We start from the raw sequence: 27,310 nt of genomic DNA, 5'->3' as shown, positions 1-27,310 counted from the left end.
AGAAAGGGTCGGCACCAGAAGAAACCCTTCTGGGAGCATCTGATTTGGCTGAAAGCTCTGTGCACCTGAGCATGGGTTGTGGGGACTGCACGGCCGGCCCAGTGCCCTGAGGACAAACTGAAGCTCTGTGAGCACTCTGGGCCCTCCTGGACTTGCCAGGCACAGGAAGGGTGGAGAGGGTGAGGTCTCCAGCCAAGGACACCCCTCTCTGTCCACAACACCTAAGGATGACCAAAAAGTCCCCCACCCTGGAGGAGCACACGGGCTGAGTCAGGAGGAACCCATAGAGTCTCTCGTGCTAATGAATTCCCATACTTGGCTCCAGATGAGAATGACCCAGCTGTGGGGTACCTCCTGCTTCCTCACAAAAGGCGACTCTGTCCCTGGGAGTCTTCCGTGTTTGCAGAGCTGAGCAGGGGCTGCTGCCCAACTGGGGACAGATGGGCGAGGGTGTCAAGCACCAGGCAGACAGCAGGCTAGCAACAGGCAGCAGGCAAGGCCAGGAGGGAGCAGACAGCAGGGCCCAGGGCAGGCTAAGCAGGACAGGAAAAGGCTGCCTGGAGTCCTGAGGGCTCAGGGAGGACTCCAGACAGCTGGCCTTCTTATGCCAGCCCGCATCTGTGGGAGAGGCCCTCTGCACAGGGGACTGGGCAGGGAAGAGGCTGAGACACAAAGACTGCATTCCTCACCCAAATGGCCCAGAGATGCCTACCACACACAGTGTCCTGGGTGCAGAAGGCAGCAAGGACCCACAGGAGGCTGTCCTGTGGCCTGAAGCAGAGTCCTTCCTCTAAGATGCTCTCTCTGCCCTGAGCAGGAAGGCCAGGCTGCAGGAGCAGTGCCTGAGACCTGGGCAGCAGAAAGGATCCCAGCAAAGCTCATCAGGAGTCATTTGGCTGCCTGCAGCTAGTGGGCCCCAAGGAAGGAGGCCCTAGGTATAGAAAGAAGTGGATTAGCCAGCAGGTTGGGGTGGAGCATTGTAAATGGAAGCTTCTGAGGCAGAATGAGTTCACAACTTCCTGAAGCCCACAATGGTCCTCCTGCCCAGGGCAAACAGTCTGCCTGTGCCTGGGAAGCTGACCCCATCTGAGGAGGTACCCTCCACTTCATCAGAGCTCAGCCCTAGGGCCCAGGAAGGGCTAAGATGAGAAGAGTGACTTGTGAGATAAAGGGGACCATGTCTCCTCCAGGCAGGGTGTGGGGTCCAGGCAGCATCTTATTCTGGTGCACAGACTGCCAAGCAGATGGTAGCCATGGCCTGACCACTAGGTGCAAGCAGTGGTGGCAGGAAGAGGGTGTAGACACGGCAGGACAGAGCTCATGCCCCGGGGATGCTTATAGGCCTGCAGCAGAGGAATGGAGGAAAAGCTAAGCTGAGCATGGGGCCAGCCCCAAGAGAAACAAGTGGATCCACAAACCACAATCAGCCCCTGGGTGGCTTCATCCTTTTGCCCACGCTGGGCCCCAGACTCATCGCTGAAGTTGGCAGCCATGACACATCCAGTCCAGATAACTTACAAGTTTACACCAATACTGGGCGATGGTTGTTCACATAGAACTTTATAAAGATGGACATAAAAAACATAAATTGAGAATGACAGACAAAGGAAGAAGCAGCTTCTGTCTGCAGTTGCAGGCAGGAGGAGCAGGCTCAGGGAGAGACACCAGGGCGGGAAGAGGCAGGACGGTGGTTGTTAGGATGGTGGTTGGTCAATGCAGTCAGCAGCGTGAGCCTCAGGCCCCTGGCTGCCTCTTCCTGGTGACTCGGGCAAGTTACTTCATGTCTCTGGGTCTCAATTTCCTCTCCTGTCCGACAGAGATAAGTATAGTACCTATGAGGTAGGGTTGTTGAGAGGATTAAATGAGACAGTAAGTGAATGCTCTGAACAGCATGGTTGGCATGCACATATTCAGCAAAAGAGAACTGTTACCAATGTGGTGATTACAGGGACTGGAGGAACAAAGTGCCGGAAGAGACCTTACCTTGTTCAGGGGAATCAGGAAAGGCTTCACGGAGGAGGTGACTTGCAAAGAACCCTCCTCTGAGGAGAAAAGAAAGCGCTCAGAATGCCCAGGAAGGGTAGGAAGAAACATGATGCCAGGTCTATTTTTTTTCCCAAATAGCACATTGTTTGTCCACTGAGGCTTCTAAGTAATAACTGGAGACTCCTCTTTCTGGGGTCTAGACTTGAAGTGAAGTGGCTGCACCTATTGGAGGGATTGAGAGTGCCGCTGTGGCCCTGGCCCCACTCCTTTTTGGGCCTGGAAGCTTTTGTCACATGCTGGCCCTAACTCCATGAGGAGCTGTTCTGCTGAGCTCCATCTAAAGCAGACACTTGGCGGTGTGGCCGGCAGAGGGGCAGATGGGGCACGTGGGCTCCTGGACCACTCTGGCAAATGGAAATGCCCAGTAATCGTGAGGCTCTGTCTCAGAGACTTCCTGTTTTTTCTACAAAGCGTTATCCGTTCTGTGAATTTAGGAAAGGTAATCCTGAAGTCTATTCACCTCAGAAAAACGAGGCAACTCCAGAGCATGACTGGCTTTCATGGGCTGGGGGAGCTCACATGTGGGAAAACAGGTTCCCTCATAACCACACAAGGAGACACAACCACCTCAGCCCCAGCAAAGGGACACTGCTGCTGGCCAGGATTTCCTACAAAACCTCATCACGACGTATGGGGACAGTGATGACTTTTTTTGTACACCTGTGGATTATCTGTGGCAACCTGTTCCTCCTGTTCCCCTGAAGTGCTGCCTCGGTCAGCCCCAGATCCTAGTGTCTCTCAGCCCAGGCAGCAATCTCCTGTCCTCTGGTCTGCCCATAGCCTCTGTGCAGTCAGCTCCCTGGGCCTCTGGCTAAGGGTCTGGAAGCAGAGCTGTGTCCTTCAGGCTGTCAAGGACCTGGTGAGAGGTCCTCTGGGTGTCCAGGGAAGCAGGTCCAGAAAGCTCAGGTCAGCTGGGGCTGTGTTTTGATCTCCGATCCCATTGCAGTGGGGACCAGCTCAACTCAGGAAAGAGCAACACACCAGTCACCTCACCCAAGGTCTCCTGCTGCCTGCCTGGTGACCAGGACCCTAACGGCTGCAGCAGTGGCGGAGTTAAACTTTCAAACCGGGAGGACTGGTTCTGTGGTTCAGCTTCCTGGCCTGGAGAGTCTCCAGCCTCCATTTTCTTGCTTATGGAATTGTGCAATAAAGCACAGAGGGTGGAGGGAGTGAGGGGACCAGTTATGCTGCAGCCTCCTGTGCCACTGGAGCACAGTCCCAGGTCAGCAGGGAGGAGCTCTGAGGAGGAAAAGGCTGCCCAGGAAGGAGCTGGCCGTCTCAGACTGCCGTAGCATGTTCAAGCCAGAGGGAGTCCCCGGAGGATGTTTCATCCAGCCCCCATAATTTTAGAGTGGGAAGCAGAGGTCGAGAGAAGGAAAGTGGGTCCTGAGACCTCACAGCTAATAATGACAGCGTCGGTTTCCAGCCCAGGGATCCCCAAATGCCTGCCCAGGACTCTTGTTACCCAGGCTGCCCATGCTCTCAAGGGGCCTGTTGGGGAGCAGGCAGCAGCCACTGGGTAAACCGATATCTTGGGAGAGGTGGCCTGGCCTGACGTATTGGGAGGCTAGACAGGTCCCCTTAGATCCTGGGTGCCTCCTGCCATCCCCTTGCCTCCTGCTAGACACAAAACCACAGCCCAGCCTGTGCTTGTCAGTCAAGTGCTTCCCAGGGATAAACTTCGCACATAGCACCCAGGCTACTCCTGGGAACCAGGCCACTCGCTGATGAGGAGATCTAAGTAATTTGTAAATGGATTGACTCAAGTTCTTTCTGTCCCAGGTAACTTCATGTCTTAATCCAAAGAAGGGAGTCACGCTGAGTGTCAGAGATGAAACCGAGATTCTGGGGCAGAGGGTAGGGAAGTCACCTGAGAGGCCCTGTTCCCCAGGTGATCTTCTCATCAGTGGAGATTTTTGACCCCAGGCGGGCATTTACATGTCCAACAGCCACCATCAGAGGTCACTTCCCAGAAGCAGGAGGCCTGTCACCTGTCACCAGTCACCAGGCCCAAGTTCGACAAGAAGACTTTGTCTATTCCACTAGAGTGGATCTTGCTGGAAGATGATGTGTCTGGGATTCAGAAAGGCAGGGAGAGGTGGAGGTCTCAGATCCTGGGAGGGATAGAGCCGGACCCAGAGGGAAGAATGCAAGGCCAGGAGTGAGCAGGCATTCAGGGCTCCTGTGGAGGAGAGGGTGGTCAGGACTGAGAAGGGGCTGCCTCATGGGTGATGAGGCCCATCATCCTAGCAAGGGCTGTTGTACCAGCCACTGGTGAGGGTATGGCAGTGGTGTCACCAGGATAGCATGGTCCTGCCACGAGGCAGTTAGGTCCTGCCTTCTGACCCAGGGCACATGCGGAGGCCACAGACTCTGGGCCAGCTAGTTAGTGTTCCTCGGGGTCCGCACAGCCGAGAGCCTGTGAGTTTTGTGCATCTGGAGCTAAGGTGTTCTGCCCGAAGTGTTGGGGGTGGGCCTCAGGCAACCAATATCCTGCTTCCTTATACCTTTCTCTTCCCTGGGGGCCTGGGCCCTCACTTAGTCAGGCACAGGCCTCTGCTCCCCCACACTCACCTGTCCTTCCTGAAAGTCAGGCACTGGGCTCCATGCAGGGGTATCACAGTCTCAGCCCTGCCCCAGCCTCAGATCTGAAGCAGGTCTTCGGACAAGACAATGAGAGTTTTCCATTCAAGGAGGCATCCAGCTGTTAGTTCTGCCAGCAAAAATGCTAGCCAGAGAGCTGAACTGCCAGTGAAAGGTATTTGGATAGAACTTTAAAGGCCATTAAGAGCAGGCACTGCAAAGCAATGGTAGCGAGAAGATATGAAATGAATCCATCATGTTTAAAATGAGTGTCCTTACCACAGATCTGGCTCTCGCTGTTCCCCAGCCCTTCCCAAGGTAGCCAAGGACGCACCTGGACGGGCACCGGAGCCTGCAGCGGTCCTGTATCTGAGGGGCTCCTCCCGGATCACCAGGCCCCTTTGGGACTGTCAGGCAGGTTTAGCCCCCAGTGTCAGCTTGTGTTTGGCGAGGATGGCTTTATGGATTCTCACTGGCACAGGAAGCCTAATACAGATGCAGAGCTTGAGGGAAAGGCAGGCAGACAGAGGATCGAGGTTCTGCTGAGGCCTAAGGTATCAGCAGGACACATCTATCAGCAGCCAGGTGAGGACCCATGGGCTTTTCCTAAACACCTAACCAGGCCCCAGATAGCGCTACTCCCCGGTGCTGGGCCCTCCTTCTGGAATCTGGGGTGAACAGACCTGTTGGGTTGATTTAGCAGCAAATGGTAGCCATGTCTACTGGACAAATCTTTGGATTCTGCTTTATGGCATATCAAACCAGGCTGCAGTGTGCACACCCGGGGGCAGGGAGGGGAGCTTTCTCCTTGGTCCTTTCTGTGGCTGTGAGGGCTGAGGGTTAAGAACCTCTTGCCCCATTTGGGGGTGCTGCTACTCAATAGTCCTGTACCCCAGTGCGCTAGACCCCATCATTCTACCACCTTCCTGAGGGAGGGAGGCACTCTTTCCATTACACACATCAGGAAACTGAGGTTGGAGACATGCTGTAAGTCTAGAGAGGTAAGAAAGCTCCCATCCACAGGATCCCATGGCTCTGCAGCTAGACTCTGTCAACTTCCCTTCTTCCTGGGTACTCCAAGGGCCTGGCAGTGTCAGCTCCCTTGGCTCCCACTTCCAGGCACTCAGAGGTTGGGAGGTTTGCACCTCCCTCTTGGCCCCATCAGCAGAGAGAGATGGGCGATCCCATCGGGGTGAGGAGCAGGAAGAAGCAGGTGCTGGGCAGCCTGGAGGAGAGGGGGAGGAAGGGATTTTCTCCAAGGAGTGCCTCTCTCCCAAGCTTGGGGCTCCAGGGTGAGCAGGCGGCGACCCTCTGGGAGCCCAGGCTCCTCAGGGCTCCTCCTGCCAAGTGTTCAGCACACGTGCCCCACCTCCCAGCAGATCCTGCCTGAGGGCCTGAGGGAGCTGGGCCCACTCTGAGTCTGTGAAGGGCAGATATGGGAGGCAGGGACTTCAGGCAGGTGCCGGCTGCGGCCAGGGAAGCCTAGCACCCAATTCCTAGCAGGGAACTCAGTGACAGAGTTGGGGAACCCGAGGACCCCTCTGCCCCTCACACCCGGTGCCAAATGGGGTGCCCTCATGTGCTACTCAGAAACAGGGGAGAGACTACTCCCACGTCCAGCCCTTTTGTGTCCCACGTCCAGCTTTCCTGGGCAGTGATTCTTTTAAATACAAATGCCTTCTGTTAAGGTCTGAGTTGGTCTCCCCCCACTGCCCGTTCAAACATTCCACGGAACCAGAGTTCTCTGAGCAGCACAGAGTTGAGAGAACCAGCTTTGGGGTCAGATACACCTCAGTTCAAATTCCAGCTCCTCTATTCAGTAACTGGCTTTGTCTGGACTGGATAACAAAATACTATGAACTGGTGGCTTATAAACAACAGAAATTTATTTCTCATCGTTCTAGAAGCTGAGAAGCCCAAGAGCAAGGTGCTGGCAGATCTGGTGTCTGGTGAGGGCCTGCTTCCAGGTTCAGAGGTGGCTGTGTTTTTGCTATAACCTCAAAGATGGAAAGGGCCAGGGATCTCTCTGGGGGCCTCTTTCATAAGGGCAGGGACCCCATTCATGAGGGCTCTGCTTTTGTGACTTAATCAACTGCCAACAACCCTACCTCCTAACACCCTCGTGTTGGTGATTAGGTTTCAACAGATGAATCTTGGGGAGACAAACATTCAGTGTATAGCAGGAATTAGGAGACCTTCAGCTGTTCTTTAACCACTCCAAGCCTCAGTTTCCTCATTTGTTAAATGCCAATAGTAATAGTATAGGACTTCCATCCCAGGGTTGTGGTGAAGACTGACTGAGGCAGCACAGGTACATAGCTTTGTACGGGGCCTGGCCCACGGGAAGCATTCCATCATTGGCAGGCATGATTATTTCTGTTATTAGAGGTGAGTGGAGTTGCCCAGAGGAAGGCACCCTGGAAGGAGTAAAAGAGCTTGTTGGTCTCCTTCCTCACCCCCAGGAAGCTTTTCAAGTCATGGAGCAGAAAGATGCAGGGAAGGGATAATGTGTTTGTCTTTCTAAACCACAGGCTGATCCGTATCTTTCCTCTTTGGCCCTAGCCCGGGCACTCAGCACTGGCTGTTGGTGCTCAGATGTTACAACAGGCTCTGGCAGCCACAGGCTGAAGGATAACCAGGAAGTGCCTGCCCCACCCGATGTGCCCACCTTGCTGCCCTCCCAGTCCGTACTGGTCTGCCAATGCCTCTGAGATGGCAGCACTCCAAGAGCCATGTCCCGTGGTAAAATGTCTGTTGTGGGTGTCTCTTCTGTTGCTCCTGCCCAAATTGTAAAATGGAAGTACCTGGACAACTCCTTCAACCAGAAGGTCTGTGCCAGCCGCCAAGGCTCCTCAAAGGAAGGTGTGCCTGGAGCCCCCTGGGCTCAGCACAGCAACCTGGGAATAAGGCCAGGGGGTGGCACATGGATGCTGCAGGAGACACTGTTCCCAGACTGCTCCTGATGCTTCCTGTGCTGTTGTTCTGCCCTTTCCTCCGGGGCAGGGCTGAGCTGGGCATGGATCAGAGGAAAATAGAGAAGGGAGAGAGTCACACACAGGAATTAATCACTCAGGACCTACCCTGAATGGCTGACTCAGTGTGAATCCCCAGCTGTCTCAATGTGTGGGAAGAGGGCTGGTAATGGGGGATCGTGCAACCCAGTGCAGCTGAACCTCGTGTAGACAAGACTGGAAGTTCAGAAAACTGGTGTTGTGATGGACCTGAGAGGTTCCCTACTCTAGTCTTGTATCCAGTTTTCTGGCCTGCCCGACTGATAGTTATTCTCGAATACCTCCAGTGATGGGGGACACATTACCTCCTTGGTCAGTCTAACTTGAGCCTCTGCCTCTCTCAAGGCCCCAAACCCACTGTAGCTCCAAAGGGGTGGGAGGAACCCAGGGTTTCCTAGAGTTAGTCTCTATGGGGTGACGATGGGACTTAGCTAGTAGCCATTCTGGGGTACCAAAGCCTGGATTCAAACCAAATTAAAGACCAGCCCATTTCTGGTAAAATTCTAACATTCATACTTTATTGTAGTTTCATTCAAAAGTACTATTCAGAGCTGTGATTTTGGTATATAAGACATTTGTAGTAAAAGAAAATAATTCGCATGTGCATTCATGAATCAGTAAAAATAATTTAGGGTGTTGATTCTAGGTTAGACAATATCATGTGTTTCATTCTAGCTTTGGTTCGTGGTTCATTTCAAATCCTCAGCAGCCAATCTCTCCCGCCCCCTACCCGCCTCCACGCAGCACATTCTGCTTCTGTAGCCAGCATTCGGCCACTGCGCCCATGTCCCTGGGTAACTAATCTGTTGGGGGAGCCATTCTTGTATCACCTGGTCCCCCTCCCATGGCCCCTTTACCTGAGGCCTAGCAGTCAGCTTCCTGGGTGACCACAGGAGGTCAGAGTTTGTCAAAGAGTCAGATCTACAGTATTGTCCAGTCAGAGGAAAGAGAAAGAATCCGTGTGGAAAAGAACAAAGAGGAGGAGGAGGAGATGGAGTAAGGAGAGGAGAACAGAGACTAAATATAAGTATGTGTTGGGGATGCTGGGTATGGCAGTGAGGACCTACGGTTAGCTGACCGCCTCCCACACCACTGTCCCATAGCACACAGGGCCAGCATCTGCACCTGGCACCATGCTTTCCCTAGGAAAGCTGAGGGTATCGGGCTTGTGGTGCAGCCACACAGGGTACAGACCTGTCTGGGGCTGGCGGTTTCCACGGGTTGCCTGAGCTCTATTTGGTGGGTGCCTTAAACTGTGTGTAACCAAGAGAGCCTGTACTGCAAAGGATTGGGCCATAAGTAGCACTGATATGTCTAAAGAATCGGTGAACAAAAATAGGTGGCCATAGTGACCTCAGTTAATCACTGAAGTCTGAGGTGCCTCACAGTGATTTTTGAAGTCCCTGCACTGTCCTTGGTCCCTGCTCTGTGACACTGGCAGTCACCCAGCCACCACTTGAGGGCAGCCATTTGGAGTCCAGATGTACTGAGTTTCCAAGCCAGAACCTCCTCAGCACTCAAGCAGCAAGCAGCCTCTCTCTGGGGTGACCCCTGCCCCTTCCCCAATATAAAAAAAACCATGTACCCCAAAAGAAACATGGTACAAGGGTATCCAGGAGTGAGTCCCTTGCAATGGTCATTCTGATCTTAGGCAGGGACCACTGAGGACAAGCAGGCAGAGGGCTCCAGAACAGCCTCCAGCAGCTCTAGGGGCAGGGTGCTCCTGGAAGCTCTCTGTCCGCGCGGGTCTTCTGCCCTAGGACTCAGGCTAGAAGGTCCTCAAGACTCAGGACTGCACAAGGTCTGACAAGGGAACTGGAATCTCTTAAATCCTGCTTTCCTGCCTGCACAAGGGGCTATCCCAGCACAGTCTTGAGGCCCTGTCCACATGGGACAGACCATCCAAAGTGCCAGGGTTTCGGACTCCCGCGTGGGCGTTCCGGGATGTGTGAGTGGACGCAGGCGGCCCGGCTCAGGTCAGGGAGAGAACGCCCGGGGCTCCAGAGGGTGCATCTGCTTTGAAAGTGAACTAGTGGATTACATACAGCCGGTGCTCAGCTGGTTCTCCAGGTCGGGTCTCTGTGCGGCAGCCACCTGGCCGTGGAGCCGCAGGCAGGTCCCAGCGGCTGTGGCCAGGCCAGGGCCCGGAGGCAAAGGGCGAGCGGGAGCTGGGGCCAAGCAGATGGAGAAAAAGATTTGGGCAGCGGGGCGCCCCTCCGGCAGAGCGGCTCCTGGCCAAGGCCCCAGCGACCCTCGGCAAACTTCTCCCGGGCTCTGGGTTCGCCGCCGCGTCCTACCTGAGGCCACACCCTGAAATCAAAATCGCGGCCAGGTGAAGCCAACGCCGCACCAACGTGTAAGCGCGGCCCCTCCTCGGCGTTCCGGCGCCGAGGTTCCTCCCGCGGAGGGCGGGCCCGGCTCCCACAGCCTTTTCGAGCGTTCCTGGGCTTCCCGCTCCGCAGGTGGGTGCCCTCGCCGCCCTGGAGGGTGGCGGTGAGGGCACAGGCCTCCAAAAACGCGCGGTCCCCTTCCCGGAGGTGCATTCCCCGAAGTTCGGGACCAGCCGATGCCAGGCGAGGGGCCTTGCGCGCAGGCACCGGGAGCTCCGCGCCCTGAAGCGGGACCTCCCTCCGCGGGCGCCCGCCCGGCGCGGGGCATTCGCGTCCCCGAGAGGGCACAGCAGTGGGGCCTGTGAGCGGGGGCCGGGTGGCCGTGCCGGGTCGGAGTGCGGCTGGAGAGGGGCCGCCCCGGAAGCGGTGCTGCGCCCAGCGTCCCCTTCTCCCCGGGAGCCCCGCGGGGAGCCTGCTGCCTCTTGCACCTGAGCCAGGAGTTCAGTCGGGAGGCGGGCGCGGGGCGGTTCCCAACGCCTGAACGCTGGCCAGTCGCAACACCCGCGGGGACACTTGCTACATTTGCCATAATGCATTTCTGATCTGTTTATGCGCAGGCCTGCAGAGGACTGGCCCAGGAAGGTCCCAGGTCTTCCCTCTCCTCCGCGCCTCAGAGAGCAGCCCACTGAGGGGTGAGGAGTCGCGAGGAAGAGGCGGAAGCACCAGGAGGTGAGTGAGCGGTCCTAGAGCCTTCTGCACTCATTTCGAAGAGCAGGCAGGGAGGGACAGTGGGCAGGCAGGTGGCCCTCCGGGTCTGGCCCCTTCCTGGTACTGCTAGGCGGCGGAGGTGGTCCCCCTTCTGGGTGCTGTCTCTTGATCCTTAGTGGGTGCATGTTAAGTCACTTCCACCGTTTCGCCCCATGGCCCCACGGTAGGCTGGGAGACGGCAAGACCTCAAATGGCTTGCCCTGCCCCTGGCCCCATCTTCAGAGGTCTGATTGCCATCAGGTCTGATGCCTGTCTGGGGTAAGGGTGTGGCTGAGGCAGAGTGCAGGGAATTCATGCTGGGAAAGAGGTTCCCAAACAGGAAGGGTGGTGGCAGGCCCGTTCTCCTGCAGGAGTCACAGGTAGAGCTGCTGCTCATTCGCCACCTCTCCAGGCCTGCTGAAGTGGCACCCTATCTGGAGTGTAGGTGCTGCCAGGAGCACCAGAGGCTAAGCCATGAAGAGCTCCCCGGTGTAGGCTGCGTTTTCTGTATCTTACCCTATTCTGGTGGGTTTGGGGGGTTTTTTAAGATGTTTTTCTGGATGAGGGGGGCATAGGTTGCCACACTGGGTGGCAAAACCGCCTGATTCCATGCAAGGTAACGGTCAGCCTGCAATGCCATGAATTCTCCTCCATAGTATATAGAACAGTGGCTGAGGACACATTTGGAACTGAGAGAGTGGGCTTTGAATCCATCCCGACTTTGCCTTTGACTCCTTAGACAAGTTGCTTCACTTCTCTACACACTTTTAAATGGCCTCATCTGTAAAATGGGAATGCCACTGCCTTCCTAAGGCGGTGGGGAGTAACTCTGGCAATGGGCTGCCCATCAGCCTCCAGCTGCTATGTTGGGAAGGGCTAAACTGCTACAAGGTCTCCCGTACTGGACAACTTTGAGGGCAGTCTGGCTGTTTGGCAAGCTATTGTCAGAAGGTATTAGAGAAAAGCTATAGGAATAAAGTAAAGGTAAGGGGCTAGTGGAAGACCCTAATTCAGGGTCTCTGGCCCTCGTGGTAACCCAGGGAAGGGCCATTTCTGGAATAGGATCTGGTTTGGGCATCAGAAACAGCAGTGCCCCCTGCACATGTCACACATGTTTATGTGTTCATGGGTGACCGTGGAACTGCCGGTGTTGCCTGGCACAGAGGGAGCCTCTGGCTTGAGCTTCCAGTCCCATCTCTGTTCTGCATAGCTGCGTGATCCAGGGCAGGTCATTTGAGTTCTCTGGGCACTGGGCGTTGTGGATGAGCTTGGAGTTTGGAGTTGGAGAGATCTGACTTTGAATCCGAGCTCCACACTTACGATCTTGGACAATTACTTCTCTCTGAGCCTCAGTTTCTTCATCTGTAAAATGGAGCTTTTAGCCATTAGATGCACTAATAAAAAGCACCTAGCACAGTATCTCCATGTGTTAGGCACTTTATAAGCATACCCTTTTCTCTTGTCTCCTCCTCCTCTCTCCAGCTCCCTGCTGTCTAAAATGGGCCCAGCAACAGTTCAGCCCAACTCACAGTGGTGTTGTGAATGTAAAGTGAGGAGGTGAAATAGGGGTCTGGAAAGTTAAGGGCTATAGAAAAGAGGCAGTCCTGTGATTAGGGATGCCAGAGGCTCCTTCTAGCTGGGCAGTGAGGTCCCTATGCTGAGGGCCCAGACCTCTGTATCCAGAGGCTATTGAGAATCTGAGGTAGTGAGAGGGTCCCTGGCTTGCAGCCCTCCCAGGAAGCCATTCTTCAGGTCTTCTCTTAGAAATAACCACATGCCCAGGAAAGCCCAGCGCTGTGCACCAGGAGGAGAGAGGCAAAGGTTGGGGATCAAGGTTCAGTAAACAGAGGTTAGAGGCTAGTCTGGCCTGAGCTGCTGCTGGACCGCAGCACTGTCCTCCCGGGCTGGAGCTGGGTGCAGGAGGAGGGCCTGAGTCAATATTGACCTTCCTTGGCTGGCTGGCCTGCTCTTCAGCCTCTCATTCAGCTGGAGTGTTGACACAAGTGACTGAACGAGCTGTATTATTGTATTCTTTTAAACAGCAGCCCATTATCTCTCCCCTGGGGATTCACTGGGCCTGTGGCATGGGAATGGTGACAAAGGCAGGGAGCCCAAGCATTTTGGCAGGTTACATGTCGTGCTCTCTGCCTGGTGCATGCTGCATCTCCCTGGGTCCCTGACAGCAGAGCTTCAGAGTCCCACTCATGCTCCCGGGGCCTCTCCACACTTCCGCACAGTGGCCCTGCGCAGGTTTTCTGAAGCTTGCCAGCATCCACATGAGCGCCACAACCTGGGTCTAGGACCCTCCTCCCCTGTGGGTGACAACCGAGCAGAAAAGCAGATGACACATTTCTTCCCCCATGTATTTTGGGGGCCAGGATAGGGAGCTGGGTCCTTCGAGTCATGTGAAGAGGAGCAGATGGCAGACTTGGACCCCAGTGGAGGCTGAAGTGAAACAGAGTTCAGCTCCACACAAGAACCATCGAGGGGACAGAGGAGACAGAAGTCAGGGGCCGCAGGGGGAGCTTTTCATCACTGAATGAGTTCTAGCAGAGTGGGGCAGCCTCATGTTGGGAATGCCAGAGGGACTGAAATTTGGGCCAAAAGGAAGGTCAGACCCAGTCAGGAGCCCCATAGACCCTGCATTCCCATCTCTTCTGGCTGCAGAAGCTTGGCCTAGAGCAAAATCTGTGAGGATTTTCTCCTGTTTACCATAGTCCCCAGAGCCTGGACTAGAGTGGGTGCATAATAGATACTTTTTGAAAAAATGAATAGTATAATTTCCCAGTTGGGCACGATGGTACGCTCCTCTAGTCCTAACTACTCAAGTGACTGAGGTGGGAGGGTGCGTTGAGGCCAGAAGTTCGAGGCTGCAGTAAGCTATGATCATGCCATGCACTTCAGCCTGGGTGACTGAGTGAGACTCTATCTCTAAAAAAAAATCTTTCTTCTTTTTTATTAGCCACAAGATTAGAAATTTTTAAAAAATTTGAAACAAACTTCTGGAAGTAAAGTTTGAGAAAAATCCTTCTGGCCAATGGGAATATTCCAGTGAAAGGCTGTCTTCTGTTCATAGTAATTCTCAACCAAGGATCGAGTGAGGCCTGTCACCTGTCGGAATGTGTATGGGATGACAGTTCCCATAGGGGGTTCCAAAGAGGTCAAGAAACCCTGATGCAGATCTCAGGGCATCAGGCCCAGCCCTGGAGGTGACAGGGTCCTCTGGAGGCCACTCTGAAAGGATGGTGATGGTAGCAGGATACTTTCCTACCTCAGGGGGCTCACCTCTGTCTTGGTGCTGTGATTTTAGGTTAGGCCTTTCCCCAAAGGGTCTTGGGTGGGCCTGAGAATAATGGAAGCTGGTGTTGAGAGCAGATGGCCACCGCAGTCAAGTTCATATCAGGGTCTGGGTCCGACTCGTGTCTGCCCCTTCTTTGCCTCTCGGCTTGCACAAGTCACTTGCTCTCTCCTCCTCTGCATCATGGAAACAGCACTAGCACTACCTCACTGGCTTGTGGCGAGGAGATGACCTGGGTGAAACACTCAGCCTGGAGCCCAGTACCTATGCTGGGCTTTTCCTGAGTGATGACTGTGAGAAATACCCAAAGCTCCTCCATGAGCAGGAACAGATGCTCCCCTCACCATGCCTGGAGAAGCTGGCAGAGGTGAATTCATCCATCCCTTGTCACCTACAAAAATACTAAGGCCTACAAAAGGTGAGCAGGCCAAGGTCACAAGCCAGGACTTAGGAACACCAAGCGCCAGGTCCACACTGAGCCAGCACTCGGCCTTGTGGCCCGGGACATGAGTCCTGATAAGCAGTCCCTGAGCCTCCCTGCCAGAAAGACTGGGCGTGCCACCACCTCCCCCCTCACTCCCTGGCGCCTTGAGCAACCCAGGAGCAGGCTCACTAGGCAGCAGCCTCCTCTCTTCACAGTCACCCGGAAATGGCAGGGAATCCCACCAGCCTTGTTTCTAACAAACAGCTTCCCATCAATCCCAGCGCTTACACAGACAACCTAGTGCTGACCCCTCCAGGTGGCTGCAAACCCCTTCAGACTCACTTTCTGGAAGCCAACTTCCCAGCCTCAGTGCCCTCTTGTTAGTCCCTTCGGTGGGCTGTGCCCTTTCCTTGAAAGAGACTCAATATGTGGAAACAGCCCAAAGTCACTCCAGGCCAGGTCTGGAGGGTCAGGTGGGTGTGGTGTGACCCTGTAGGATACCACCACTTCTGGTGAAAAGCGGGGTGACAGGTTAGGAAGACAGCTGACGTGGGCTCACAAGGGCCCCAAAGGCAGTTCCCAGAGAGGAGCTCTGGAAAGACCAGAGCACGTCTGGAACAGGCAGGTACATTCCGGAGGGGTCTGCCTCAGGCAGCAACACTCATTTGAATGTCCGCGCTCCAGCTTGAGGTTTAAATGCAGACTCATCCTCTGTAGTACCACCCTGCATTTGTGGGGCCCCGATGGCTCTGGTGGCTCTGGCATTCCAGGGCCCGGCCCATGGGTGTCTCCTCTCCCAAGAGGAGACCTAGTTGGGGAGGGTGGCCTGCCCACAGTGCAGCTGCTTTTCTCATCCCAGATGTGGACACTAAACCAGCCAAGCCTCGGTGCCATGCTCTTGGAATCATTTTGTGTCTGTGAAACAGTAGCATCTGCCACAAAACTTACCCACCACCCATCAAGCCAAGACTTTGGGTTACCTGGAGTCAGGCTAAGACCCTACAGAGGGGCATTGGCCGCATCCTGTGCTGGAGGGAACACAGACCTGCTGTTTCTGTAGCTTTTCATGGACGCCAGGCCCTGACCATCACAGCCCCCACCATGACCTCTTTGAAACACCACTTGCTGGGTGAAAAAACACCTGGTTCCTTGCAAGGTAAAGGTCAGCGTGCAAGTTAGAAGAGCCCCAGGCCCCCTGGCCTCTGACTCACAGGTCAGCCCAGGAAAGAACTTAGCAGGCTCCTTCCCTGGAGGGTCTGGCCCTGTCCTACACACTTCATGCACATCCCACGTGTTTCTGTTCATAAAGACCTGCAGGGAGGGAGAATAACCACAGCTGACTCCCTCTAGGGTAGGCATGGTGGATGGAGCAGGGGCTTTGGAATCAGATCTGGATTCAAACCTTAACTCAGTCATCTCCTGGTTTTGTGACCTCAGGCGAGTTGTTTAACCTTTGAGCCTCATCTGGATTTGTGGATAAGAATTCCTTCTCTCAGGGTTACGTGAGGATTTAATGAGCTAACCCTGGAAGGGGCTTAGCATGTAATAGGTGCTCAAGAAAAGTCTTTCCCTTTCTGTCTCTGAGACTGCTGCTCCTGCAGCACCACTGTGGCACTCTTCAGTGATCCCGGGTACAAGGCTCCCTGAACTGTTCCACGAGCTCCACCCTTGGGTTTACTGGGGATAGCAGCATTTCCTCCAGAAAGTGGGTACCAGGAACTGTCAGCCCCCACTGGCCAGGCTCTGGCTGAAGGAAGCCCAACAGCAGGGGAGCTTCCTTCTTCCATTGGTTTGGGCTGGACCCTTCCCTCCCAGCCCTGGGCATCGCCCCCTCCACCATGCAGTCATGGTCCAGCAGCAGGAAGATGCCTGCAGACATCCAGAAGAGGAAAGTTCAAAGCGGTTCTCGGAATCCTCAGTGCGGCCTCCCTCCCCTATGTTAGGGTGAGGTGTCAGCCAGGAAGGGCTGGGGCCGTTCCTGAGCTGGCAGCCTGCCTCTGCCTGTTTCTACTTCAGGGTCTTAGGCACACCTCACTTCTTTCAAGCTAGGCAGAAGAAAAGGCAGGGTCTGGTTCTCTGAGGGGAAGTCCTCCTCCTTCCTCCTCCTGGTGTCTTCTTGGAGGAAATCACCTCCTTTAGATGAATGGGATGCAGATGGAGTTGCTAGAGGGGAAACAGTAAAAGCTGGCATGGCCCCTGTGACTTAGCCTTGGGGCCTCATGGCTGATGCAGTACCCACCCTCCCTCAGCCCGGGGGCCTTGGAGATGTAGATGGAAAAAGGAGCGGTGGCAATGACAAGTGGAGGGCCCCTGGCTGGGTGGGTGGGTGTGCTCCAGGACGTGGCCTGATGCTGGAGAGGACAGGGCATGTTTTGTCCTGGGTGATTCACTTGTGATGACCAGAGCAGCAATAGCCGTTCAGGAGGGTGAATGTCTCTTAGGCTCTCAGTCTCCATGGATCACTCTTTTTAAATATTTTGTTTTCCACCAGGCGTGGTGACTCACACCTGTAATCCCAGCACTTTGGGAGGCCGAAGTGGGTAGATCACCTGATGTCAGGAACTCAGCCTCGCCAACATGGTGAAACCCCGTCTCTACTAAAAATACAAAATTATCTGGGCGTGGCAATGTGTGCCTGTAATCCCAGTTACTCGGGAGGCTGAGGCAGGAGAATCACTTGAACCCAAGAGGCAGAGGTTGCAGTCTGCTGAGATTGCACCATTACACTCCAGGCTGGGCGAAAGAGCAAAACTCCGTCTCAAAAAAAAAAAAAAATTGTTTTTTTTTTTTTTAGAGAGGCAAGTCATCGTCTTTAAGGAAAATTTAGAAAAAGAGTAGAAAGATAGAGTAGAAGGAAATCACCTGCAGCCCCACCAGGTAAACAGGACAACAAATATTTTGATGTATCCTTCAAATGGTCATTGTATTGACAAATTACCATAGGCAAAATCTTTAGAGCTTATCCTCTACCCCTAATCTATATCATCAAGAATTCTACTTTGGGCAAAGAAAACCTTGATGGTTTAGTTTGTGTCTGGGACCCATGAGTGCGGACAGGTTTAGGCCCCCGCAGGTCATGGGCTCCAGGAGCACCCACCAAGCCAGGGGTCCTCGTAATGACCACACTGAACCTGAGGGACGGGACAGCCAGGCTACGGGTCCGTGCCATCACTCCCACCAGCTTTATTATTTTACCTTTCACATTGAGGTCTATGATCTGTCTGCATAATTTTGGGGTATGAGATGAGCTCATTCTTCCAGGTTCATTTTTTTCCATGCAGATACTGAATTACTTCAGCTACATTTATTAAAAAGATCATCCATTCCCCCAGCATGTTCCAGGATCACCTTTGTCATCCATCAAATGACCTCATAAGAGTGGGTCTATTTTTGGATTCTCTCTTCTGTTCCATTGGTCCATTTGTCAATCTTTTTGCCAATTCCATACTAAATTATTGTAGCTTTATAATAAATTTTGATATCTATTTAGTATAATCCTCTAACTTTGTTCGTTAAGATTGTCTTGGCTATTCCTGGTTCTGTTTCTCTATGAATTTTAGAATCAGTTTATCAATTTCTACCAAAGGAAGTATGCCGAGATTCTGTGTGAGACGGAAGTAAATCTGCAGGTTAACTTGGGAACAATTGACATCTTTACAGTATTGACCTTCTAATCTATGAACATTCTTTAATATCTTTAATAATGTTTTGTATTTTCCAATATAAGGACTCTATATCTTTTCATTAGATTCTAGATATTTTGCATTTTTAATGTAAAATGGCATCTTTTTAAAAACTTTAATGTTGTTACTGGTATGTAGAAATCCAGCTGATTTTTAAAAACATTGACCTTGAATCAGGGACCTTTTAAATTCACTCCCCAGTAGTTTTACGTAGATTCTCCTGCATTTTCTACATAGTCAAGCTGCCCCACGCAGTGTTGGCCTCACCACATTTCAGATGAGTCCGAGCAGCCTCCCTTTAGGTGGTTGATTTTGCAGAGCTAAAGGGTGGCCTCTGGTTTCTAAAGCACTACTCCCTAGCCTGCCCCACTCCAAGCCTGAGCTCAGCTGATTGCCTCTGCCAACTCCCACCCTCGACACCACCCCGCCTGGCCCCAGAACAGCCTTGGGGGTCCTTCTTTCTCCTCTGGCCTCCCTGCTGCCTCTAGGAAGAACTTGTTCTGGAATGGCTCGCTGTCAGAGTGGACTCAGGAGAGGAACCCAGAGTCACTGGGACCATTTCCTCAAGATGCTCTCCCTGGGCATCCCTGAAGCAAAAGCTGAGCACTTGGCTGGGGCAGGGGAGTTGGAGAGAGGGGTGTTCTATGTTGGGGGGATTAGCCAGCTTTTCTTCAGCTGCAGACCATGTCCCTGCACCTCCAGAAGACTTCACAGAGCTAGGGAGGAGGTTGAAACAGGCAGCTCAACTAATCCAGGGATAGTGAGTCTGTCCAAGAGACTGGCAGGGGATAGACCTGCTGAATAAAGATTCTTCTGTAGCAGAAGGCAAAGGCCGTAATCCCAGCACTTTGAGAGGCTGAGATGGGTGGTGGATCATTTGAGGTCAGGAGTTTAAGACCAGCCTGGTCAAGATGGTAAAACCCTGTCTCTACTAAAAATATAAAAATTAGTCGGGCTTGGTGGTGGGCGCCTGTAATCTCAGCTACTCGGGAGGCTGAGGCAGAGAACTGCTTGAACCCAGGAGGCAGAGGTTGCAGTGAGCCATGATCATGCCACTGCACTCCAGCCTGGGCAACAGAGTGAGACTCTGTCTCAAAAACAAAAAAACAAAAAAAAACAATTAGCCAGATATGGTGGTAGACGCCTGTAATCCCAACTACTCGGGAGGCTGAGGCAAGAGAATCATTTAAACCTGGGAGGTGGAGGTTGCAGTGAGCCGAGATGGTGCCAGTACACTCCAGCCTGGGCAACGGGGTGGCAAGATTCCATCTCAAAAAAAAAAAAGGCAAAGACCAAGAGGGAGGACAACAAATTTTACCAAGCCATGATGTAGATATGGTGAGGTCCCCAGGTCCCAGACCCCTGAAAGCTGGCATGACCCCCTTGACTGGTAAGTCTGAGCAGAAAGTGGTTTAGTGTTATTCCCAGACGTGTATCTGACCAAGTGCCAGTGTCTGGAGGGCCTGAGCTCCAAGACAGAGATGCAGAGAGGTACCATCATAAGAGAAACAGCCATCATGTGTGGGGACTCTGCTTACGTCACACACCCGAAACCCTATAATCTGTCTTTCATTAGCCCCACTGGCTCGGATCATTTCGGTAACTTGTTCAAAGTCTCTCCAAATTAGTGGGAGACTCCCTGAAAGTCACCTGCAACTCACACTGGTTATTTTATTCCAAAGTGCTTGGTCTGTAAGGGTCCCACACGAATGGCTCTGCCCCAGGGAATGTTTGGTGGACTCCCAGAGCTAAAGGCACAGAAGCATGGCTGACACTGAGATGCGCATGGGTGCAGATGGAGTCATGCATGAAGAACTCCCAGTGGGGAACCACTGGCCGTCCAGGGCCCCGGCCTTTCTGACAGCTGCCTCCCAGGTCTCTGACCTCCTTCAGAACCTGCCAAAATGACTAGAAAAATGATGTTTCCAGAGGAGGAGCCAAAAGAGACCATGATGGCCCTGTATTCCAGATCTTCGGGTAGATGAGTAGTCCAAGCATTCAATCCAAGAATCATGTTTCCGTTTGTTTATTGAAGCCTGGAAGTGACCTTTTCAGGTGACACAGGAACCCAGTGAGCTGTTTTGAGCCTCTTCAGATTCAAAAGCATTCAAGCGGCAGCCCTGGCCCTGTTTGCCATCAACCTGTGATCCCAGGCCCTGGGCTTTCCAGAAAGTGAAACTAGAGCAGCCCTCTGGAAGTGTCCGTTCCCTTCCCAGGTTCCCATTACCCCCCTCTCAGATCTGGCCATGCTATCCATTGAAAGCCTGTGTCACTTCTGTGGATGGAGCTCAGCACGACCTTAGGCAAAGCCAGAGTCAGCAAGGCAGAGGATACAGACTTGATTGCAAGTTATGGGTTTTTTTTTTTTTTTTTTCTTTCTTTTTTTTTTTGAGACAGAGTCTTACTCTGTCACCCAGGCTGGAGTGCAGTGGCAGGATCTTGGCTCACTGCAGCCTCAGCCTCCTGTGTTCAAGTCATTCTCCTCTCTCAACCCCACAAGTATCCGGGACTACAGGCATGCACCACCACGCCTGGCTAATTTTGGCTAATTTTTTTGTATTTTTAGTAGAGATAGGTTTTCACCATGTTGGCCAGACTGGTCTCAAACTCCTGACCTTAGGTGATCCACCCACCTCGGCTTCCCAGAATGCTGGAATTACAGGGGTGAACCACCACGCCTGACCCAGGTGATGTTTTACATAGAGCTCCAAGACCAGAGAGAACAGTCCCACGGGGAGCTGGTGGTCTCTGCCTTCTCTGGAGAGCTTCACTCCTAAGATAGCTGCCCCCCACTCACCCCAGGCTATCCTCTTGGCTCAAGGCCTTTCTGGAATTGAGGTAAAGCACCTGGTAACCAAAGGCCCTTTCGGGGCCCCCGATACCTGGTCGCAGACTGGGCAGCGTCAGCGGTCAGCTGCTGACTATGTATTCATCCATCTTACTAACAGGTTCTGCTGTCCTGGGACAAACTGAGTTGTAATAAAAAACAAAAACTAATCTACTGTTGGATTCAATTTTATAGTTTTGTTTATGATTTTCACAGTTATGTTCCTAAGTGAGATTAGGGTCAAATTTTCCTTTTCTTGTACTCTCCTTACCTGGTTTTAAGAATCAAGGTCCTACTCGTTTCATAAAACAAGTTTGCTAGCTTTCCTCCCTCCTTCTCCTTTTTTAAAATTCGTTGACAGTGGAATGATATATGTAATGGGCTTTGGATTTTATAAAAACATACCCCCAGAGTCTGCCTGCTCCTCAGGGGACTTGGCACAGACAAGAAGATACCGCTTTCCTTGTTGATAGTCTGCACTGGCTTATTTATGGTGCTTTTGTTGTTTCTGGGACTGTTCTGCTGGGAGCCAGCCATTTCCCTGAGGAAGTGGGGATGGAGTGGAGGGAAGCCCTAGTCTGGGGAAGGGGGATCTGTGCTGGGGGAGGGGAGGGAGCCCTGAGCCTGGTGCCCAGCCCCTGCTGCAGCCACCGTGGTTCCCAACCAGGAGCTACTTGACCCTGCCCTTACAGGCACCATGTTCCGCAAGAAAAAGAAGAAACGCCCTGAGATCTCAGCCCCACAGAACTTCCAGCACCGTGTCCATACCTCCTTCGACCCCAAAGAAGGCAAGTTTGTGGGCCTCCCCCCACAATGGCAGAACATTCTGGACACACTGCGGCGCCCCAAGCCCGTGGTGGACCCTTCGCGAATCACGCGGGTGCAGCTCCAACCCATGAAGGTAAGCGGGGCAGGCAGGGATGGGTGTCAAGTTCAGCCTCTCCCAGTACACAGACAACCATACCTGGCTAAGCCTCAAACAGGCCCCTGGAGGAACCACCTACTTCACATCTGTCAATTAACCCGCCGCTTTCGCTCCTTGCCTGTCAGCCTGGCATTCTCTCCTGGTAAGCCAGGGCAAAGGAGTCTGGGGAGAGCCTCTCTGCAGGGTGCTAGGGTTGCCAAATTCAGCACATGAAAATACAAGATGCTCAATTGCGGCCTGGTGCAGTGGCTCATGCCTGTAATCCCAGCACTCTGGAAGGGTAAGGCAGGAGGATCACGAGGTCAGGAGTTCAAGACAAGCCTAACCAACATGGTGAAACCCTGTCTCTACTAAAAATACAAAAATTAGCCGGGCCATGGTGGCATGCACCTGTAATCCCAGCTACTTAGGAGGCTGAGGCAGGAGAATTGCTTGAACCCAGGAGGTAAAGGCTGCAGTGAGCCAAGATCACGCCACTGCACTCCAGCCTGGGCAACAGAGCAAGACTCCATCTCAAAAAATAAAGATGCTCAACTGCATTTGTATTTCAGATGAGAATGAATAATGTTTTAAGACTTGCCCCATTCAATACTTGTACCTGCAGCTGGTTCTCCCTGACCAGGAGAATTTTAGTTGTGAGGGTCAGGACTAGTAATCCTGAGTCTGGTAGAAGTTGGGGTCAGGGGCCCCAGGAGGGTTTGGAGGCCACAAAGCCCGTGTGTATGAAAGAGCCCCCGGCCTGGTCTCTGCCTCCTCAGAGAGCTGGGCACATCTCTCTCAGCCACCCGTGGAGCTACAGAAGGGAGCCCCGCCCCAAGCTCCAGCTCCCAGGCCCAGCCCACCACACCCTGTGAATGCTGGATGCAGCCCCATGGCACTTGCCGTCTGCTCTGCTGATGGTGGGCCTTCCTGCATCCCTGCACCTAGCACAGGTGCGACCCACTGGTGGGCCCTGAGAAATTATGGAAAAATGAATGGGTGGATGACACAGTAGGGGAGATCCTTAAGTGGTCCTCCCCAGGGCCCCCGGGGCATTCTCTGACCCTGATCTCCTGGCTGCCCCTCCCTGCTACAATCAGGCAGCTCCCACACACCCTCTTGTTGTCCCCTACAGACAGTGGTACGTGGCAATGCGGTGCCTGTGGACGGCTACATCTCGGGGCTGCTCAACGACATCCAGAAGCTGTCAGTCATCAGCTCCAACACTCTGCGTGGCCGCAGCCCCACCAGCCGGCGGCGGGCACAGTCCCTGGGGCTGCTGGGGGATGAGCACTGGGCCACTGACCCAGACATGTACCTCCAGAGCCCTCAGTCTGAGCGCACTGACCCCCATGGCCTCTACCTCAGCTGCAACGGGGGCACACCAGCAGGCCACCAGCAGATGCCATGGCCTGAGCCACAAAGCCCACGGGTCCTGTCCAATGGGCTAGCTGCAAAGGCTCAGTCCCTGGGCCCCGCCGAGTTCCAGGGCGCCTCGCAGCGCTGTCTGCAGCTGGGTGCCTGCCTGCAGAGCTCCCCACCAGGAGCCTCGCCCCCCACAGCCACCAGTCGGCATGGAATGAAGGCTGCCAAGCATGGCTCTGAGGAGGCCCGGCCACAGTCCTGCTTGGTGGGCTCAGCCACGAGCAGGCCAGGTGGGGAAGGCGGCCCTAGCCCTAAGACCCAGGAGAGCAGCCTGAAGCGCAGGCTATTCCGAAGCATGTTCCTGTCCACTGCTGCCACAGCCCCTCCAAGCAGCAGCAAGCTGGGCCCTCCACCACAGAGCAAGGTATGTCAGGAGCCGGGCCTGCGGGCGTCCACTGGGCAGTGGGTGCAGGGACACAGGCCCTGCCTGGCCTTCCCCAGAGGCTCCCCGGACTGCTTCCCCGTAAAGCGGCAGAAATGTACATGGTAACCTCTAAGGAGGCCAGCCTGCCTCCTCCCTCTCTCCTTCCCTCCCATCCTTTCCTTCTTTTCTCTGTGGCAATAGTGTTGTTTCATGTTTCTGTCATTATTTGTGTGGCCGTAGGAAATGCTGGAGGACTGTATTTGACTAGTCCAGAGGCAGTAGGAGGGCCGACCTATGACATGTGTGACTGCTTCAGACGCACATTTTTCTTGTGAGAAAGGAAAGGGTGAAGGGAGCCCATGGTGACATTTCTTGGCAGGCAGAGTAGAGCACGTTTTTCCTTCCTGCAGGCCCTCCAGCATCCTGTCCGTAGTGACAGTAATCTTCTTTCCCATTTGGCAGAGGAGGAAACTGACAGACAGTGAGACACTCCCAGGCATGGAGAGTGAGTCCGAGAAGGAAGGTGGGGGTGCTCTGGGGCTGCCTGTCCAGCCTGGCCCTCCTGGCTCATGGCTCATGGCTCTTGTGTATGAAGCTTTACAACCACAGCAGACACTTGTTCCTTAGCTCCTTCCTAATTAAGGGCTGCTGACAGTGGCATGGGTAATGGATCTTCCCCTCCCTCCTGGGAGGGCTTTAAGACAAGCCTGGGTCCTCCCTTGTCAGTGGCAGGGTGAGTATGGCCCAGCCTGCCCAGGGTGGGGGTTTGGGGTTGGCCTGGACTACAGCCTTTCTGGGTCACTGCCGGCCAGCTAGGTACTCAGAGAAAGTTATCGGCTTTGTGCACTCCTGTCCCCTACTAGGTCAAAGGACAGTGGGTTGGGATTCCCATGGGGTGTGGCGTGGTCTATCTGTGAGAGGAACAAGAGAATCTGTGAGCTGCAGGGTCTCTGGAAGGCTGTGCCCCTGGAGAGACTCAGCCAGAAAATAAGGTGAGATCAGGGCAGTGCACCCTGCTGGGAAGTTGAGAGTGGGAGCCTGGCCTCCCTTGTCTCTCAGGAGTCCTGCTGGGGGACCTCAGGGATTTGGAGAAACGGGTTGTCATTACTGGGCTGGGCACTCATTTGCATCTTTCTGGGCTCCTGTCAGCATCCCACAGCAGGGGGAGGGCACTGTCCATCCCTGCGCAATGTGCTGAGCTCTCATCACAGGCCACTGCTCTGCATGTGCTGGAGTGTCCCCCATACCTGTGGGAGCAGGGGGTAGTTATCCTGAGCTCGACAACACCACACTTCCAAATCCAGGGGAGTGGTTTCCCTCTGGGCAACTCAGACACACCTTTCGAGATTTCTACTTTGAAGCCAGGAGTCCTAAAGGCAAGGCTAAGACCCCCTGAACTGCTCTGGGCTGGGGTTTCTCAGCCCCTGCCCTGCTGATGTTCAGGTCAGGCCATCCTTTGTGGCAGGCTCTGCTTGCACTATAGCAGCCTCCCTGGCCTCTGCTCACTAGAAGCTGATGGTACACCCGGTTGGAACAACAAAAAATGCCTCCGGACATTGCCAGACGTCACTTGAGCACCCCCATTGAGAACCATTGCCTTCAGCAAATTCCCACACAGATGGGGGCATGAGCCCTCCTCCTCCTCCTCCACTACCTATTTCAGGAGCCCCCAGACCAAGCCAGCAGCACTCGACACCGGGGCTGACTCTGAACACTTGCAACAGCTTCCATAACAGCAGTCAGGCCACAGGGGCCACGCAGTGTGCCAGGCATGGCTGCAGGAGGGTCTGAGTAGAGAACCCAGCGCTTCTGGATCTAGCTCCAGGCAGTGCGGCCTGGAGTCACTCTGGCTAAAGAGCACAGGAAGACAGGGTTGGGGGGCACAGAGGCCAAAGAGGCAAGACAGTTTGTTAGGAGCTTGGGGGTTTAGACATGTTCCACTTAAGAGTCAGAGGGCAAACACTGGTTAAGCACCCACTGTGTACTCCAAGGAAACACGGCATCAGTAGGATTACAGCATGGGAGTCAGCAGCCATGGGTGTCCTGTGGGTTCCAGTGCCTGTGGGATAATAAAATAACCCGCAGGGTAATGAGGATTACTCGAGAGAGTGCACTGAAGGCACTTGTCTAAGTGGTAAGCCCTCAATAAATGGCTTTCTTATTATTTGAGACACCATCTCCCTCTATCGCCCAGGCCAGAGTGCAGTGACACAATCTCAGCTCACTGCAACCTCTACCTCCTGGGTTCAAGTGATACTCCCACCTCAGCCTCCCAAGTAGCTGGGACTGGGAGCTCATTCCACCACACTCAGCTAATTTTGGTATTTTTAGAAAAGATGGGGTTTCGCCATGTTGGCCAAGCTGGTCTCAAACTTCTGACCTCAAGTGATCCACCCACCTTGGTCTCCCAAAGTGCTGGGATTACAGGCATGAGCCACCATGTCAGGATGGCTTTGTTATTTTTAAAAATATTATGCCACAGCCTCTCCCCTTTAGGATACTTACAGTACAGCCCCCTAAGCCCACAGCTGGAGAGCCACGGCTCAGGGCGGGAAGTGAGGCACTGCTCTAAACATATGCCTGCCTCTTCTAGCAGCCTCCTTCCCAAGAGGTCTGTCACATGAGTAACTTCAGAATTAATCCAGAGCCCGTGACAATTAATTAATTCCATTGTCCTGTCCCCCTTTCCCTTTCTTGTGTGCCTTCCCAAGTTTCATCTGGTCCTTGCTTGTGATTACATTGAGTAAATGTCCCTCCATGTGGAGACAGGCAGTGAAGCCAACGAAAGGACACTGGGGACCAGACCTTGCCAGGCTGAAGACCAAGCCAGCTCCCCGGACTCCCTGGCCTGTGTCCCAGACTCTGCCAGTGCTGGGCTCCTGGCTGGGCCACCCCTCCCCCAGCCTCCAGTTGCAGGCTCCGCCCTGAGCACAGCCAGCACCTGCGGCTCGGCAGCAGCATAGGGGCCTGGCCCAGGGAGACAGGGAAGGAACCCCCACCTCGGCCTGTTCATGTGGCTCCTGCCCCCATGCCTACACATCCTCAGAGTGGATCTGGCCCATGCAGAAGCCTTAGAGGCCGGGAGGGGAAGGAGATAATTTCACAGCCTTTTGTAGGAGCTTCCGGATGAGAGAGGTCATTAGAGCCACCTCAAGAGGAGCTTTAGGTGGTCCCCAAGCTTCTGCCCCAACCCTCATGGATGGGCGGCTGGAGAGCATGCTTTCTAAGTCCACACTCAGGCCAGCAGACAGCCTCCTTAGAGCCCTGAACCTTTCCACAGGGTGACTGTGTGATGCAGTGACCTCTGCCCCTAGGACCTGGCATCACAGCCTGTCACGGCCATGCTCCCTCCACCCCTCACAGCATACTGCCCACTCATGCAGAGCTTCTCAAAGTATGTTCCATGGGCCTCCTAGGACCCTTGTTCAAATGCAGTATGTCTGCTCCAGGGTCCCACTGAAGCAGGCTCTGCAGTTTATCCAGCTCCCCAGATCACTGCGCACGCCCCTGCATCGTAGTGGAGACTGGGGCTCAGGGAGGATGACTTGCCTGAGGCTCATCACAGGGCAGAGAAGCCCAGGGCTGGGCCCCAGGTCCTGAGGTCCCACTGCTCCTCTACACAGTGGATGGTGACTGTCAGGTGCTGGCGAGGACATGGGAGAGTGTTT

General features: G+C 54.0%; 1 protein-coding gene and 1 long non-coding RNA gene across 7 annotated transcripts in view; one reads left to right on the top strand and one right to left on the bottom strand.

The window, feature by feature from the left end:
* Positions 1–27,310, top strand: part of PAK6 (p21 (RAC1) activated kinase 6) — a 36,471-nt gene that overhangs the window by 2,530 nt on the left and 6,631 nt on the right. For 5 of the 6 annotated variants that reach the window (XM_035259860.3, XM_035259858.3, XM_009005572.5 and 2 more), the window contains 3 exons: positions 10,588–10,699; positions 21,642–21,850; positions 22,989–23,642. In XM_035259860.3, the coding sequence (XP_035115751.1) occupies positions 21,647–21,850; positions 22,989–23,642 (858 nt within the window). In that variant the 5' untranslated portion in view covers positions 10,588–10,699; positions 21,642–21,646. Of the gene's footprint in view, positions 1–10,018; positions 10,103–10,587; positions 10,700–21,641; positions 21,851–22,988; positions 23,643–27,310 lie in introns of those variants that run through there. The other variant, XM_078334390.1, reaches the window with a different exon arrangement.
* LOC103795642 (putative uncharacterized protein PAK6-AS1) lies at positions 9,556–10,630 on the bottom strand. The gene is made up of 2 exons (XR_004729717.3): positions 10,069–10,630; positions 9,556–9,950 (listed from the first exon to the last, which is right to left on the bottom strand). It is a non-coding gene; the product is annotated as a putative uncharacterized protein PAK6-AS1 (long non-coding RNA).

This window comes from Callithrix jacchus, chromosome 8 (assembly GCF_049354715.1).
Source record: "Callithrix jacchus isolate 240 chromosome 8, calJac240_pri, whole genome shotgun sequence".
Taxonomy (NCBI): domain Eukaryota; kingdom Metazoa; phylum Chordata; class Mammalia; order Primates; family Cebidae; genus Callithrix; species Callithrix jacchus.
The sequence above is the reverse complement of the archived record's forward strand: the minus strand, read 5'-3'. Positions and strand labels throughout refer to the sequence as shown.